This window comes from Pezoporus wallicus, unplaced genomic scaffold, assembly GCF_028554395.1.
Source record: "Pezoporus wallicus isolate ANWC-B61680 ecotype Strahan unplaced genomic scaffold, APGP_CSIRO_Pwel_v1 contig_8403, whole genome shotgun sequence".
NCBI classification, from domain to species: domain Eukaryota; kingdom Metazoa; phylum Chordata; class Aves; order Psittaciformes; family Psittacidae; genus Pezoporus; species Pezoporus wallicus.
The window spans coordinates 547,124-565,363 of record NW_026641953.1 but is presented as its reverse complement, the minus strand read 5'-3'; the positions used below and the strand labels follow the sequence as shown (position 1 = coordinate 565,363).

The following is an 18,240-nucleotide window of genomic DNA, read 5'->3' as shown; positions in this document are numbered from 1 at the left end:
ACTGAAACAGGACAGTAAACGTGTAATGAGGTAAGAGGTCGCTTAAACTTCTAGTGCCCCAGAGAGCTAGACTGTTACGTGTCTCTGGAGAGGGACTTTCTACAAGGGTGTGTAGTGATAGGAAAAGGGGGAATGGCTTTAAACTGACAGAGGGGAGATTTAGATCAGATATCAGGAAGAAGCTCTTCCCTGTGAGGGTGCTGAGGCACTGGCACAGGTTGCGCAGAGAAGCTGTGGCTGCCCCATCCCTGTCAGTGTTCAAGGCCGGGTTGGACAGGGCTTGGAGCAAGCTGCTCTAGTGGAAGGTGTCCCTGCCCATGGCAGGGGGTTGGAACTGGATGAGCTTTAAGGTCCCTTCCAACCCAAATCATTCTGTGATTCTGCCTTCAGAATAAGGTCAAATTTCCCTGTCCAGCTCATGGTGGCTGGAGTAGGTGAGATAATGGAAAAATTCAAGTAACACAGGGCCCACTGTGGGGATCCACATTGACTCCATGAGGAACTACACAGAAATATCTGTTTTCTGCTACAGGAGCAGGGTCCCCCCAGCCAAGCACCCAGATCAGACAGTCCCAGGCTGAATGTCATATGAGCCTGGCTGCACAAGCTGGAACCCGTGTGGGCAGTGGTGGAAGAGTAGCCAGGGATGCGTGGCAATGCCATAAGCACCTCTTGCCAGGGGGCTGGTCACACCCCGAGCAAACCAGGTGCACCAAACATTCTGGAGTGAGTCCTGATTATTGCTTCTCACTGGCTCAACCAGCCAGCTCACTGTTTGTGCAGGACTGATGCAAGGTTCCTGTAACCTCCTTTGCATCTCACACTGGTCTACCTTCTTAGCTCAATCTGCTTCCAGATCAGATGAAAGCATATTTCATGTACTTTGGGGATAAGGATTACCAGTAAGAAGGGATGCTAGCTGCCAGGTAAGCAAGGTTTATAGCAGGAATGATTAAAAAAACCCTCATAACAACTCCAGTGAATTTGGCTTCAGGAAAATACCTAAAGGTATAAGCTTCAAAAACATAAAGTATCAGCAAAAAGATTTGGCAAGGCAGTTCTACCCTTTGGTTCTTTGTCCTGCCGTTGGTCTTGGCTATGAGTTCTCATTGTCTCCAGGTGATTCCTAACCACTACCACAATTCCAGCAATATCGGAGCTACCCTTCTGAAAAGCTGATGTGCTGGTGAGCTGTGAAGACCTTCCCCTAACATGTGGGTACACATCTCATCAGCATATGTTTGGCTTTGGGCATCTTGAATTCCGAGCTTAAAAAAATTGGCACTCACGCAGGGAAGGGAGAAAATCTGCCTTTTCCCATTCTCTGTCTGGATTTGGTGTGAAGGTTTAATCAAGTTCAGTCCTCTTCTGTTGTTTTCAAAGTCAATGCCAAGTCTAGGCACAGGCTGGCTAAGTGTTGCTCTTCCGTGTGTTTCCCAGCAGTTGTGCAATGGATCTGATGTTTTTCAGCAACAATGGTGGGGAATCTCCTCCTTTCTCAAGGCAAAATAGGCTTTACTAACACATTAGCCAAGATTTTATTGTAAAATCATGGAAGAATGAGCCATGTGATCAGTGCTGTATGAATGAAATTCCAATCTGTAAATAGTCGGGCTGCAGACTCCCCACCCTGGTTTACAAGATTTTCTACACCATGATCCTAATGTTGGCTCATGCTGGCAAACAGCAAGACTGGGGACACAGTCAGTTTACTACACTAGGTTTTGGTATGCAAACTGTGTTCTTTCCAAAGGGTTTTTACAGCAAGCTTGGTCTTGCCAGGTGCCACACGCTCCCAGTTCCCATGAATTTCAGAGGAAGCACTTGGCAGTGTGCGGGGCTTGGCTCATAACATATGAAGGAATGTCTCAGCATCTGTGGCACTTGGATTAGCTGGCTTCATGCTGCCAAGGAGAGCAGAAGCTGATCCTCACGTCTTTGATTAGATCAGCCTTAGCCTGATTAGCATTGCCTAATAAGAAAATTTCTATCTACGGTCACTGACCTCCAATAAATTCTGTATGATACAATTTTTGCACTGCAAATAAGCTACATGCTCTTTGCAGAATAAGGATTTGAGCAAAGTTCCAATTCCTCAAGGCTACTATGCATTTCTCATTATTATGTACTGCAGATGATGTCTTTAGGACATTGATTATTGTAGGAAGAAAACACCCACAAAAAGAAGGGTTCTAATTGCTTGTGTACGTATATATGTATATTTATATATATTTGTCATAAAATCATAGAATGTTTTGGGTTGGAAAGGACTTTAAAGCTCATCCAGTTCCAACCCCCATAACATGAGTAGGGACACCTTCCACTAGACCAGGTTGCTCCGAGCCCCGTCCAACGTGGCCTTGAACACAGCCAGGGGCAGCCACAGCTTCTCTGGGCAAGCTGTGCCAGTGCCTCATTTCCTTTAAATAGCCATTGCAGAGATGAAAGGTACATCTGTAAAGCCTCTGCTTTACAGCAGAGTAAGTCTTGTGTGCGAGAGTCATTTAAGTGCCTATTTGTTGTAATTAGACATATTACTAAAGCTTCTATATGGATTTCTAAAGGCACTGGCTGTGTTATTTCCTGCTGGTGTTTCACAGAAGCTACACGACATGAAAGAATCAGCATTTTGCCAGCAGTGATGGAGGACTGTCTTTCCATGAGTGGTTCTCTCTGTTGGTGGGCAAACCTGGAAATGCAAGTGTGGAAATGGGATGGGAAAAAAAGCAGCGCCTCATCATCATATGATAAGTTCGAAAAGCCTGCTTTTAATGATGCTTGTAAGGAGCCACAGGGCACAAGAAGTTTAAATCTCTGATCACTCCATCACTTCTTTTTTGAAGTGCATGGTCACTGCAGATAGATTCCAAATGCTTAGGATGTTCTTGCTGCAGAAAAACTAGCAAACCTAAGGAAAAAAAAAAACAAAACACCAACATTCCTAAACCAGTTATTTAAACACTTGGCAGCTTTTTATCAATCAGTATTTATCTAACACAGAAATGCAGCCAGTTTAGCTGTTCTTACACATGCCTGAACTTGCCTTTTTTACAGCATGAATACATTTGTGCCTTTTCTGAACTAGTTGAAAGCTCTGTGCACTAATCTCCTCTCTCCCCAGCATTAATGTTCTCCTCCTGCCAAGAGGGGAGAAGGATGGGTCAGAAGCAGGGCTGCAGGAGATATGAACCTTTTCCCTCAGCCCTTTCTTGTAGTGCTGTTTTCATCATAGTGATTTTTCCATACTCCTTCTTTAAGAGGGGCCCTAAAAACAGATGTGAGAGAGGGAACAGCTGCTGTTATTTGTGCAAAGTTTGCACTGCCAGAAGGTTTGGAGAGCAGCTAGGTATCTTCTGGCCTAGGCTGACATCCAGCCTCTGCAAGAGCCCCTTGTGCCCTCCCACAGACCATCCAATCATTCAAAGCCTCACTTTACTCTCACCAGTATGTTAAACCACTTTCTTTCACTTCATTTTTCAGTTTCACCTTAGAGCTTGCACATTTTGGGGAGCAAATATGGTTGCACCTCTCTGTTTGGAACCACAACCAGCACTGTGGTGCTCTGTCTTGGTGAAGGCCCTTAAAATATTCATAATCATATTTATTAAAAGCTCTTAAGGACTCCTGGACATGTTAGATATGTTCTGACTTAACCACACATTTCTGGGTCACAAGCTATGCCATTGCCAAAAGGGAAGAAAGCATGATCTGAAAACAATGAGCATGATCATGTGCAAATCAAATTGTGATATGAAAACCATTTCAGATCTCAAAGAACAATTAACCATGGAGCACTCTACCTGGCAGGCTGAAATAAACCTGGAAGGAAGCTCGAACTCTCAGATTTTGCTGCCTAGAGTAATCTTTCTACATACAATAAGGTAGTCCCTGATGGGTTGCTGTGGGATTAAGGAAGAAGGCTGTATGGACATGCTTTTCATGATCTGTGCTGCTCTATAGCATAAAGAAGTTTGTTTTCATGGTGGCAGCATTTGCTCTTTGCCTTGCCCTGTCCTGCTGTACCCTGTCTCTGAGGACCAGCTTGATGCCTGCCAGCTCCCAGGGGAGCCCTCCCTCTTCCTGGGCTCCTTCATATCATCTCACAGGAGCAGAGGCAGTGAGAGGGCTGGGTTCTCTGCGTGGCGCAACCGTTCCACTCCCAGTTTCATGCCTCCAGGGCGCTGGATGGGGACGGCTGCAAATGGCCCGCTCTGTCTTTTGCAGTGCAGCTGGAGGAAAACCCCCATCAAAGTCAGTCAAGAGAGGAAGAAAAGACCCCTGTCATCTTCAGGGTGGAGACGGCAGCTCCTAGAGGTGCCTCAGGTACCAGCAGTTGAATAAAATAGATCAAAAAGGGTTGGTCCTGCAGCACATAAAAACTCCTGGGAAGGCTCCTGATGCCTTGACTGAATCAAACCCTTAGAGAAGATAACTAATGAATTTACATCAAGTACAAGAATCCTTCCACTCAAGCACTATTGTCTGATATATAACAGGTACCAGCATCTGGAGGTGAAAACAAGAAGCTTTTCCTGGCTGCTCTGAGCAAAGCATTTTCAAGCTGAGCTGATGAAGTGAGCCCATGAAGGGGGCGAGCTTCTTGTCATTAAAGAGAATTCCTTGTCCTAGGTTTCCCACAGCAAAGTCTCAGATGTCAGATTCTTAGAAAAATAACTCAATAGTTGAGTGTTACAGGAATGGGAGCAGCTTGAGCTGGGTGCTTCCAGGGAGACACCAAGAACACAGAAATTCCTGTGGGTTTATACCCTTACGTTCTATGCACACAACCATCACACTCTGTACATGGGCCTTACATGCTCCTCTTGCTCCAACGGTGAATGTCGGTCTGGGGTGCAGTGGTCTATCACTGGGTTCCTTCATGGCCTTGAGGCAGGCCATAAGTTAATTTTTATCTCTCTGGTAATGATGCAGCTCTATCTTCCAATTTGCACTGACCTCAAGACTTTTATTTACATAACTAAGTGCAGGTTGCAGCAGCCTAAGTCTGAAGTAACTTCAAGTACCCATGCTAACCAACTACTCAGGCTAAGCAAGACCACCACGTCAAAAGAACTCAGCTGAAGGATTCACTTAACTAAACTTTATTCACAACATTGTCAGAGGAAGAGAGCACTGCCAAAACTCTGAGCAGCAGCCTATGCCAGTGGGAGCTGAGCTGTGTGTGGGGAGTACTTTGTTCATGCTGAGCACAGACACAGAGACAGGTATTGTTCACTCACACATCTATAAGCTAAAACATCTTCAAGCCACATAAAGAGAAAAAGCTGGCCTCAAGAGAAAAGGAGGCAGTGCAGTCCTAAAAGTCACAAGGAAGAGGGTTGTTTTTAATAAGCACAGTGCTGCCGCTAGCTTAAAAGGAATAAATGAGCTTGAGCAAACCACAAAATGAAGAAAAAATACCTGGTAAAGGCCTTTAGCACCACTGATTGCCATGAAGTTGCCAATAAAAGCGGAGGAGTAGCATGTTTGTCCTACCTGTATTTGCTTGTGTACCTGTACCCAACACTTTGGCCATGAGTCCACTGCTGAGACAACATTGCTCAGAGGTTTCCTCTGTCCTTGACCTAAAAGCACATGGCAAAGGTGCTTAGACTTTTATTAAAGCATGGATGTTTAATGATCAAAGCCATGAGGGAAAAAAACAATATAGTATTTTGATCCTGTGAAGTGATTGTACAAGACTTAGCCAAATCCTACAAAAATGAGATGGTCAGAGTTAGCCCGTGTTGTACACATTTAATGTGCCATGTAGTCTGTAGAGGAGGCTGATGTCCTTGCTTCTGTTCTTGGTCTCACAAACAGACAAAGGCTCTGCAAAAGAAGCCCAGATCCCTGGCTTTACCCAGGCAGTACAAGCAATAGACTCTTTCCTCCTTTCTACAATGATGCATGCAAGGTAAAGTAGAGCAAAAAGATGAATAAAAAGAGAAATCAGTGCTTGATTTCAACTGCCATTTGTGATTTGGCTGCTAGGAAGCAGACACTTGCACCATTTTATCAGCAGCCCTGAAACTTGACACATTTTTGCTAGCTTTGGCCTCTTTCCCTGGATATTGCTTTTGCAGCATCAGAAGTTGCAACATTTACAACAGTTGCAAAATGTGGATTCTTGGCTGGCTCTGCTAGGCCTTAGAAAAGGAAAGAAGGAAAGCATATGCAATTTACAGAGAAAGAAATAAAATTCACAAGAATAATAGCAAGAGTGGAAGTTGTACCTCCCATTTTGAGCAGTGTTCAGGTCATAGCAAAGGGCAGCAGACAGGACAGTCACTTTTTCTGGGCTACTCTTACTGTCTCATATAAAGCAACAAAAGAACCAATACTCGCACATTTATACTTGCTAGGACCCAAGACTTCATTGGTCATAGCATCATAGAATCACAGAATGGTTTGGGTTGGAAAGGACCTTAAAGATCATTCAGTTCCAGCCCCACTGCCATGGGAAGGGACACCTTCCACAAGACGAGGATGCTCAAAGTTCCGTCTAGTCTGGCCTTGAACACTGCCAGGATGTGGAAGCCACGAAGATAAAGCCATCCAGATACCACCCCCCAGAAATATTCTCCTCTCCAATTTCTTAAGGACCTGAAAAGACAGTGATGGACCAATAGACCGTCTGCTCAGTTTTACGTGCATGGAGAGGTCTAATTGCAGCATACCCACTTCTGATTGTGCTTTGCCTTCCCAAGTCTTGATCTGCAATGCTGACCACCCACTCAGGCAGGAGAGGTGAGAATACCCAATACGGTCCTGATTTTACCACCCCTCCTTCCTCAGGAACTACTGTAAAAAGAGAATGAGGCATGGGACATTAACTGTTTGAATACAGATGTTGACATCATTAAACCTGTCATTACTTGCACTGCTCAGCAAACCAATTGCAGGGCAACACCCACTTTGGATAAGTGACTCTTATTACCAGAATGCCCCTTATAAAGTACAAATCCTATGGAATATCCAGCAGATAAAGTCCTGTAGGGAAAACAAACTCAGATCAGGGCGTGAAATCAGACACAGTGAGAATGACACAAAGTATTTGCTCATCCCTCACCCACCTAAAATGCCATATCTGTGCTGAGCCGATTTGAGAGGGCCCATGCCTGTTTTCCAGTGCAAGTACCTGATGGGGATCAGGGAAATGATCATTAAAGATGTCCTAGTTTTGCAGATCCACCCATTGCAGCTTGCTTTACCAATATGGTGTACATGACTGTAAGCTTCTCACTCACACAGTTTAGCTGGGGTGAGAGGGCTACAGGGACCTGGCACTTAAATAACCAATAAGCCTTTCCCTAGGAAGGCTTTGGACAGTCTATGATTCAACCTACTGAAGAAAGGAAAAGGTTCTGAAAGGTTTCAGTTACTGCATTTATGCCAGCCCTGGGACAGATCCACAGGTCAGAAGAAGGAGGAATCCAGTCCCCTAAGCAACCTCACAGTGTCCCCATCATTGCTCAGGCAGGAGGTGATTGATAGAAATATTCTTATGTATGTCACTATGAGGCATATAAACGGGAAATTTGGGGATAGTATGTTGATGTAAAGAAAGCAAATTGTTGGGAAGCAAAAGGTGTGCTTCACAGTTAGATAGTCATTTACCTCTGAAAAAAAACAGTTCTTCATGTGGTCTTTTCAATAGTCTGAGTCCTTGGAAGTTTTCCACCACAGTCAGATTTCCTAGCAGAGTCAGATTTTCTACCACAGGAAGATTTTCCACATCAGATGTTTGCTCTTTCTATTTTTTTTGATCCGCCTGCTCCATAGAAGTACAGATTGTCTCATTTCAGCCCATAAAACAGCAGCAATCTTGGATAATGTGGCTAAATAAGTTTATTTGGAAAGAGCTCACATTTTGAGGCACCTCTCCTGACTTTCCTTGCCAGGCCCTTTACTACTTGCTAAAACAGTACTTCCACCATAAATAGAAAGGCAATCACCTGCTTGCATCATTGGCCCAGGCTGTAGGAACAGTTGGCCTTCAGTCTCCCTCAGACTTGCAGAGCTACATTTCAATCCATTTGTCAGACACGACATAAAAGAGGAGACCTTTTAACGGTACATTAGCAGAGAAATGAATAAACCTGGCAGTGGAGGCAAAACAAAGTAGCTGGAATACTCAGCAAAGAGCAAAGCTGGAGTGTCCCAGGGCCCATAGGAATTGGAGGCTTTTGATGAAAGTGCTTCCACGTAATGAATAAAATGTGGTATATTTATAGCTGTAATCTGGTCCTAGCTGTCACCTGACCGACAGACAGCTCCAGCCATATGACAGCTCAAGCGTCTTTGACTGCGTGCTACCATAGCAGCATTCCATACCCGTCCTGCACGTTTTCATGCAAGCTACTGCTACAGGCAGCAAAGGTCCCACTTTACCTACTAAAACACAAGTCATAAGGACATTTCCTTGGGGCAATAGGACAGCATTGGATGATTCAAGGTCACTCACCTACTATCAGGTGTCATCAAGATGTGGTGTTTGCATCTCTGCAGATATGTGCAGGCTTATAGGTCTTCTCAATCAGACCCTATTTCAGTACGATACTTAAGACAGAACCTGACTTTACATGGGTATTTCATTACTCCTCTTGAAGTATGCCCCTTAGTACTTCCATGAAGGGTGCAATGACAAGCATTGTTACTATGCTTTCCTAGAACAGAATGTACTACAAGGGCTAGGTAATATATTTTGCATCTCTTAAGATTCATCATGCATAACAGTTATCTCAAGTTTGAGCCAGAAATACATTCAATGAATTTTAATCAATGATAATAAACGCCTGGGAGGGGAAAGGATGAACCACAGAGTGTGAGTGAAATTTTAACCCTGCTGAAATCAATGGCGATACTCACACTGGTCTCAGTAAAGCAAATATTTCACACATGATCACACTGACAGTGACCTCAAATTTACTTTTAGTGCCAAGTGTTCCCAAGGTCCTGCAACTCCAGCAATGTTTTTGGGTGTTATCACGTGACAAAACATTTGTGTGTAACTGTCCGGGTCTTGTGACTCTGGCACAGAGGGATTTAAAATTTCTTCATTCCCCATGTGACCCTGCTCTCGAGATGCTTAGCTATGAACTCTAGCACAGCCCCACACCCCTACAAAACCCTCCTTACCCTGACCCTGTGTACAACAGCCCTTTCCCAAATGAATGAGGGAGTATTTTTTGTTTGTTCCCTTATAATCCCTGTGTGCAAGAGTTTTTAGACAACTTGTAACCACCTCTTTTGGCTTTTCAGCCACTCACCAGACAGAGGTTTTCATGCAAGATAAAGGGTTTTTTTCTTTTCCTTGCAGTGCTTCCAGCTTGAGTGGTGTGTGTTGCATCCTTTCAGATAGCCAACTGAAAGCTGTGCAGGAGAGATAGTGGCCTCCTCCTCTTCACTTCAGCATCTAGAGAAAGAAATTTTCCCAAAGGTCTGTGAAGGTTTTCTCTGGAAAGTCTTTGTGCTTTGCTTTTTGGCTTAGTGGTTGGCACAGTAAGAATACAGAGCCAGTGTTTTCGTCCTTGATCTGGTCAAGGCCACAGTCAATACTTACCAGAAGATTACACAACACCCCTTTTCCTGTCCCTCTCCCCCCACTAAAAATCATCTGTGTCAACTTTGTTGGTTTTGGATCACAAAATTCATTTGCCTGCTGTGTGCCCAAGCTCTCAGTATCTCATCGGGAAGAAAATAAAACCCAAAAACCCCAACAACAAAGCAAACAAGCAAACCCAAACAAAAAAACCAAACCCCAACAAACAACATGGGAATAAATATGTTTACTCTCGTATTTTAATGCTTTGACTAAATGAAAAACCTAAAATAGAAAATAGAACTTCACACACTTTCTGCATTGTTACAACTGGTTGAAAACACCAGAAAAACTACCTTTTCTACATTATTTGCATGCATCTGGTCAGCATGTCTAGCAAAGAAATAAAAAAATAGAAACAATGACAGTGATACCTCTAATATTCAGAGCTAATACCCCAATACCCAGAGCCAAGAGACACGTGACAAATTTCTCTTGGAAGAGTATTCTGGAAGGAAGGGACATACTTTAGAAATGAGATGGCATAATTTATATGATAGTGTGTACAAAGAGCAGCTGTTGGCATCCTTGGAGATGGACTACGTCAGTGCTCTGTGAGGAAAAGTACCTGGGTTGGAAGAACTGTCTCTGGTGCAGGACATGCATTTGGACTGCAGTCATATTTGTGGGAGAGGCCTTTTCTCCACCTCTATGAGTACATGCACATGCGCACACATGTACAGAGGCAGAAAACATTATTTTAGTAAGTGACCTTGCAAATAACTTCCTTTAACACTCAGAAGAACATTGAAAGGGTCTTGGCTAGACAACTGAGTGCAGCCCGTCTGTCTGATGCTTTTCTATCTTTCACGTCTTTGCCCCCTTCTTTACCAGGGGGACAAGTACAAGGCTGGGATTATTTCTGAAGGAAAAGCAAGCAATAATTCATGTCCAACATCTCTATGCCAATGTTAGTTTGTGTAATAGACAGACTCACCACCAGAAACTCTTCCCTTAGTCCCACCAACCCCACTGTATCTTGTTGAACAAGCTGCCCCATCCTCATTCACTCCTGCAAGAAGGGAAAAATCCATACCCCTGGAGACCGAGAAGAAATAGAGAGGAGCCATAAGATGTGGTGGCTGAGCCCACACCAGCAGCACAGCTCTAGTTCAGACTGTTCTTTACAAGTGTTTACAGGAATATGCCTGTGCATGGCTTTCTGCAAGTCTCACCAACACCTAGTTGGCTGGTTTCAGCTTGGCTAGTGTTAATTTTCTTCCTAAGAGCTGCTACAGTGCTGTGGTTTGGCTTTAGTCTGAGAATTACATTGATAAGATACCAATATTTTAGTTGTTGCTAGGCAGTGTTTATCGTAACCATGGACTTTTCAGTCTCTCATGCTCTGCCAGTGAGGAGGGGCACAGGAAGCTGGGAGGAAGCAGAGACAGGACACCTGACCCAGACTAGCCAAAGGGATATTACATACCACAGCACATCATGCCCTGTATAGAAACGGGTTTACTAGGAGGGGGGTGTTTGTTTTCTCTTTCTCTTTTTTGTTATTTCCCTTTCCATTAATATTATTACTACTAGTGGTAGTAAGTTACACCTTATTTTAATCATTAAACTGTTCTGATCTTAACCCATGGATTTCATCTCTTTCTGATTCTCCTCCCCATCCCACTGGGGAGAGATGGGGTGAGTGAGCAAGTGGCTGTGTGGTACTGAGATTGAACCACAACGACAGGTGAACAATTAACAGTAGGACTTCATCAGATCAAAGTCTGAAAAGTAAATATTTCTGTCAGGGATCATTACTTTGCTTTCTTATTTGGTTTGCCCTGGAACAATAGTGGGGATGGAGAGAAAAAGCCAGTATAATTTAACAATGATGCATTGAGTGAGACAGTATCTGGTATCACAGAAATTCCCCTCTCCTTGCCCCATAATTCATGTCTTTTAGAGCTAGGGGGATATTCTTGTGCTGCTTGCAGCAGGGGTAAATGAACATGGAGCTGTGGCTTTGGAAGAACATTTCAGATCTAGTGAAATATACTTTTGACCTTGGCATAAGAGCTGTACCAATATCTTGGTGCTCAAGGAGAAGAAAAACATAAACAGAGAAGCCTCCCATGTCTGACACTAGGATAGAACACTCTCAAGGGGAATTTTTAACCTAATTGTCCACCATCCCTTCTGAAAGAGCCAGAGAGTTAATGTTCCCTGTGCAGAAAACAGCATGTTGTAAGCAAAGATTGTTTGGAACCGTGCTTAATTTGATGAATAATATTTTAGTGGAGTCCAGTTACTCTCAGTGTATCCAAATATATTTGGATAGCTGTGAAACTGAAAAAGCAGAAGTGTTTGATAAATATTTCCTGCCTATATCTGGGACAAAGTTGAATGCCATTTCCACATTATATAATGAAGATGAAACGCTTACTATTCAAGCAACTTCGAAAAGAACATCAAAGAGCACAACTAACTTTTTAAAAGCAGCGAGTCTAGAGGACTTGCATGTTGGCATTTTAAAAGCTGGCTCTTCAGAGAACTGTTCTCACACAAGGTGGGAATGCAAGAGTTGTGTCAATATTTGAAGAGTGTGACTGAGGTTAGTCTACTTAATTTCAGGCTGGCTAGTCCAACTTCGCTCCTGATCTAGGTATAATGAAGGGGTTTGTACCAATTAATAAGGAGGTGGACAGTGGGGACGTAATGAAAGAGTAATCAGCAGTTTTCACGGGAAATGGTTCCTGTCAAAGAAAAAATCCATCTGGTTATTTAATAAAATCATGGGTACAGCTGATAGCAGTAACTGTGTTGACTCAGTGCTGCACAGTATCCAGATCTGAGAAAATAAAAAAAAATACAAAATCAATAGGAGTGCATAATAAATGGTTTAAAAATAGCTATTGCAAATATCTTCAAATGGCTTTGTTATAAAGGATTCATCAATGAATAAAGACTCTTTTTAATGGACTCTTGCAAGCACTTGTGCTTGTGCTATTCATTGTATTTCATTTAGGATCTACAAGAAAACACAAGATGATTGCATCATTTGTGAACTCTGGTAGTTTCAAAACTTGACTATACTATTTAAAATTGCACTAATAGGAGTAGCTTGTCTTGCAAACAAAGACTGCTGGGATGAGGATAATTAGGAGAACGTGGTAAAATGAGTTTACTTAAAGGAAATCTCAGGACAGGCAAGTGCAAAGTGCACTTAGGAACAAGTATTCAGCACTGCGCAGGATCACAGAGACAGTATCTCTAAAGGCAGAAGTGCCTCTTAGTCCATACCCTGGAAAGCAGCAGACTGTCCCGTAGAAAACTGCACTTGAGAACATTTGTAGTGAGCTAACTCCAGTGCAACGCTGAGGCCACTGGAGCTAACAACAACCATGGGCTATCCGGATGAGTGAGATAAATAGGAGGCATTGCTGGCGTTCATTTATGGTGAAGTTGCTCCAGAAATTCAGAGTCCATTTCTTGTGTGCACATTTTTACTTTTTTTTTTTTAAGTAATTTTAAAAACTGGAGGATATTCAGACATTATTTGCAGTGCATTATCATAGACTCATATAATACCAGGTTGGAAGGGACCTCAAGGATCATCTTGTCCAACCTTTCTAGGCAAAGCAGAGATGTCCCAGCACTCTGTCCACCCTAATCTTAGAAGAGTTCAGTGTTGGGGAATCCACCACTTCCCTGGGGAGATTACTCCAATGGCTGATTGTTCTCACTGTGAAAAATTTTCCTCGTGTCCAGTCCGAATCTCTACAGAAGTAACTCGTGCCCACTATCCTCATCTTTTCCATGGGACTCCTTTGTCCAAAGAGAGTCTCTGTCTTCTTTGTAGCAACCCTTTAAATAGTGGAACATGGTGATCAGGTCTCCCCTGGGCCTTCTTTCCCTAGGCTGAACAAGCCCAGCTCTCTCAGCCTTTCCTCACACATCTTCCTGGTCCTTGGATCATCTTTGTGGTCTTCCTCTGGACCCTCTCCAGCCTGTCCACATCTTTTTTGTATAGTGGGGACAAAAACTGAACACAGTATTCCAGGTGTGGCCTGACAAGAGCTAAGTAGAGTGGGACCACAGCATCCACTTACCTGTTTGCACAGAAATTCACAGTGCTATATAAATGACATTTCAAAATAATGATAATTTTGCTGTAAAACTTCCATATAGACATTTACATTCTTCCATATTTATTCCACTCTAAGGAAACTTTTCTCCTGTAATGGTAAATGAGGTTTATACAATTGGCCTTCCTTTTCATTTCATGTAAGTATATGGTATGGAACTTGAGTCCTGTGTCATGCCAGAAACTTCCAAGCTACTCCACACCTATGAGCCCAGAGCTGCTAACAGTAAAAAGGGGAATATACTCCTTTTTTGAGCTGAAATGAGAGAGGTCTGGACTCTCAACTTCATTTATACCAGCCTACCCCAGCAAAGACCTTCTTCACAAAACTAAAGTAAAAGCTACTGGGACTCTTTCAGGAGGGAATACAGGCTCTGGAGTTAGCTTTGCCTTTAATAAACCAGTTTTCAGGCCATGTAGGTCTCCAAGATAGCTGTAATGAAGAACATTCACATTGCAACTCTCAGTCACTCAGCTTGATGATGATGAATCACCAGGGCTTTCTGTCTATTGTCTACAGAGACACTGGGCACCAGAATGTAGCATCTGCATTTGGAGAGCAGATATATACTCCCAGAAATGTACATAGTAACAAATCAAATGATCTGAAAGAATATATAAAAAAGGTAAAGAACATTTGAAGTGCCCCTTGTTCATGTGGACAGTCTTTCCTTGATCTCAGACAAGGAACTAAAGGAGGGAGAATTTGAGGAGGATGACATAAGTAAGGGTGAAACAGTTGTTGAATGATAAAAGAAGGTGAAATATCCCTGGTGTTGATGGAAGTAGGATAAAAAGTGAGATCCTTAACAGCCTTTGTCTTCAAAGATTCTTTGTCTTCTTATCTATAAGGTAAGTAACATTCCTTTTTGACTCCCCACTGTGGATAAAAATCTGAGATAAAAATGCCCTCTTTCTCCACCTGAAAAGGTAGAACAAGCATGCACCAAGCTCCCGTGGTGGGGACTCATGAATGCTAGCAAATTCTTGGAGCTTTTAGCATTAAAAAGTGTTGATGATGCATTCAAGGATTCATGTGCAGACCTTCAGCATGAATTTAATGACTCAGGGAAATCACACACCAGCAGTGAACGTTTTTAAAAGCCTCACCTACCTTTCCAGCCTAAACTTAATCTGGCCTCTCTCTGCATTTTTAACATACTCCATTAACAGGATTCCCCAGCTGAAAGCAGATGCAAGAGGTAGGGCGCAAACCTATTTTGGACACACAATGCTGTGCAATGCACAGAAGTCCCCTTGTTGCTGGAAATTGTAGGATGAAGACAAGCAGAATGTGTAGGAGACAGGAAAATCAAAGAGCACAGTTTTTTCCCACAGCTGACAGTGGGCCTGTGAGAGAGACTTTGATGTAAATCAAGGAGAATGACAGACATTTAGGGGTGGAGGCACACAAAATTGTATGACGTTAAACCAGTTACTTTTCTTCCTCCATTCTGACTCTATACACACCCAGTAGCTGCCTCTTTTAGGAGGGTTAAAACCCAGCCATCCACCACAGGCCTCCTTCCCCTATTCTTACTTTAGGAAAAAGTGTGTGTATGTGTGCATGCATGAAGGTTGGGGTTGGTGATACAGTCTACACACAGCCACATTCTCCCATCAGGCTGCACGATGTATGGCTAAAGGTTTCAGACCAGTGCCCTGACCTGCTATAACGTGGCTATGAGTAAGGCAGCAGGCATGTTGTACACACAGGTGTGCAAAGGTGTGGGTATCAGCTCCCTTGCCCTTTGAGGTGTAACTGAGATAGCAGTATCACTCGCATACCCTCTCACCGCCTCCTTCCTCCTGGGAATGTTGTGAAATGGGGGAAGGGGGGGGGGGGTGTCTCATAAACAGGTGACCCCACCCCAGTAAGCCAGGGTGTGTTTCTGGGAGTCTCTCTCTTTCCCACAGACACAACAACCCACAACCCATGAGAAGGGGGGGGGGTGTGTGTGAACTGGCATCACAAAAGTGATCCATCACTGCCCCTCACTCAGCTGTGGGTGTGTGTTGGGATGAGTTGTCTCTCACAGGTGTAAAACCCAGGCACCCTCCCTCACCCTTTTTCCTGCTTCAGGCTGCCAGGTGTTTAATCACACAAATATACATCTCAACACCCCCTCCTGTTGATTATGGAGGCAATGGAAGTGGCTGTTTCTCCCTTACACACACGAACAAGCAACCCTATTCCCTCCAATTTGGGGGGGGATTTGGAGGACTGAGGCTCTCACACAAAGGTGATGCCAGGTTGCTGACTCCCTGTTGCTCTGCAGAGTGTGTATTTGGGATATGCTTGTCTCACTCCTACACAGCTGAGAAATTCTTAGCTGAAGTAAAAAAGGGGTGTCACACCAACAAGTAGAGTTCTAACCTGACCATCTCTTCCTGCTCAGCTATTGGGGTGCTGAGCTGAGGCAGGACATCTCACATAGTGTCACACTGTGCGTGACTGTCTGCCTGTAGGGTTTAGTTTAGGATTGTCAGCCTGCAGGGTTTCCTTGGAGTGGGAGGTAGGGTTGCATGCATACAGGAGGGATCCCTGTTGCACTCCAGTAGCTAGCTGCAGGGTGTGACCCCACCAATGCACATGGAGATGAACAGGTTACACCCCTGTTGGGTGTGAGGGTCTGCTTACCCACCTGCACCTGAACCCCAGTACTTCCCTGAACGCTGCAGTGTTGGCTGGGGATGGCTCTCTTGTATACACGTGTACCCTACTCATCCTGCTAAGTTACCAGGAGTGTGTGGGGCCTGACACCCACACTTACAGGTCAAAACTCAGTTACCTCCTAGCAGCCTGTAGGGAGCAGTACACACAGATCAACACCAACGATCCCATCGGGTAGCAGGGAAAGTGATGGGGGAGTCAGATGGCTCACACAATGCAAGATGAATGAGTGCTAGAGGTGTCACACAGATACCAATCCCCCACGGGGCTGCAGGATGTGTGTTCTCTCACACACACATACATCAGGGTGCAAGGTGTGCTTTAAGATCTTCTGTCACCCATATGGGGCCACAGTTTGTGTCTTGTGAGTGCTGGCCACAGCCACAGAGGGTTGTTTCAGGAGTGCCTGCTATAAACACACCAAGCTGTGGTTTGTGTTTCGGGGGTACCCATCACTCACACACGGGGCTGCAGGCTATGTTTCAGTGTGTCTCGTTTAGCTGTGAGGCCACTGGGCCTCGGGTTGCACTTCAGTGCATTGGTCTGTGTGTGTCACCTACCCAGAGGGCTGCAGGCTGTATTGGTGGGCAACACTCACGGTCACAGTGCAGCAGGCTGGGGGGTCTCAGGTTGTATTCCGAGGTGCTGGTCATACACGGAGTCAGGGGCTGTGTGTGAGGGTGCCTCACACGCACACACACACACACACACAGAGCTGGGTCTGTGTCTGGAGGTGTCTCACACTGACCTCAGGCTGTAGGCTGTGTCTGGGGACACCTCACACATGCAGATGTGGCTGCAGGCTGTGTCCGAGGGTGTCTCACAGCCGGACAGGGTTACGGGCCGTGACCCACCACACACACACGGTCAGGACGCCCCCGGGGTCTGAGGGCGCCCTTCACGCCCCGCCCCGCCCCTCTCCTCCCTCCCGCGCGCCCGCACGCCTCGCGCCGACGCCCCGCCCCCGGTAGCTGCGCTACGCGCGTGACGGAGCGGCACCGCCCCCGGGCGGACGGAGCCGGCGGCGGTTGCGGGGCCCCCTGCGGCATGGATTACCCCGGTCCCGCCTCGCAGCATGGCGCTTGGGACCTGCCCGGCGAGGCGAGCGCCCACGGTGCCGCTTCCTGCGAGCAGCCGGTCGGCGGCGAGGAGGAGGCGGCGCCCAGCTGCGGCTTGCAGCGTCCCCTCACCCGGCCGTCCCGCCGCCCCCAGCAGCTCTCCGGACCGCCGCTCGCCACGTTCTCTACCTCCTCCTCCGAGGGGGAGCTGGATGCGGCGGCCCCTCTGCAGCGGGAACCGAGCCTGAGCGACGAGGCCGGCGGCGGCGGCGGTTTCGACTCGGCCGAGTCCGGCGCCTCGCTCCGCTACTCCACGGGTACGGGCGGCGAGTACAGCGAGGGCGAGGGAGCGGGGCTCGCCAGCAGCGAGAGTGGCGGCAGCGGCTTCTACCTGGCGGCGGCAGCGCTGCCTGAGAGGAGGCGGCCGGGTGGCGGCCGGCCCCGCTATGAGATGGTGCGGGAGCTGAGCGCCGAGGAGGTGCGCTGGTTCTACCGGGAGGACCGGAAGCCCTGGAAGCCCTTCATCGGTTACGACTCGCTGCGGATCGAGCTGGCCTACCGCGCCCTCGGATCCGAGCCGCGGGAGGGCGAGGCGGCGGCAGTGGAGCCGGTGTGCGTGAGGAGCGGGCTCTATGAGGTGGACGTAGCCAACGCGGAGTGCTACCCTGTCTACTGGAACCGTGAGTGCAGCCGTGCCCCCCTTCGGGGACCTCGGGATACCGGTGTTCTCTTTCCGAGACCGGTGGGGGGACGGCAGGGCAGCCTCTCGCCTCCCGACACGGGACCCCGGGCATCCCTCATCCTCACAGAGACCCTG

The 18,240-nt window shown here is 46.0% G+C and overlaps 1 protein-coding gene and 1 long non-coding RNA gene across 4 annotated transcripts in view; one reads left to right on the top strand and one right to left on the bottom strand.

Annotated features, from left to right (window-relative positions):
* Positions 1-3,177: 3,177 nt before the first annotated feature.
* LOC130608426 (uncharacterized) lies at positions 3,178-9,412 on the bottom strand. Its single transcript, XR_008974533.1, has 3 exons — positions 9,273-9,412; positions 7,077-7,141; positions 3,178-3,265 (listed from the first exon to the last, which is right to left on the bottom strand). It is a non-coding gene; the product is annotated as an uncharacterized LOC130608426 (long non-coding RNA).
* Positions 9,413-17,412: 8,000 nt separating this feature from the next.
* DDHD1 (DDHD domain containing 1) overlaps positions 17,413-18,240 on the top strand; it is a 70,594-nt gene continuing 69,766 nt past the window's right edge. For all 3 annotated transcript variants that reach the window (XM_057426289.1, XM_057426288.1, XM_057426287.1), the window contains exon 1: positions 17,413-18,103. In XM_057426289.1, the coding sequence (XP_057282272.1) occupies positions 17,413-18,103 (691 nt within the window). The remainder of the gene's footprint in view (positions 18,104-18,240) is intronic.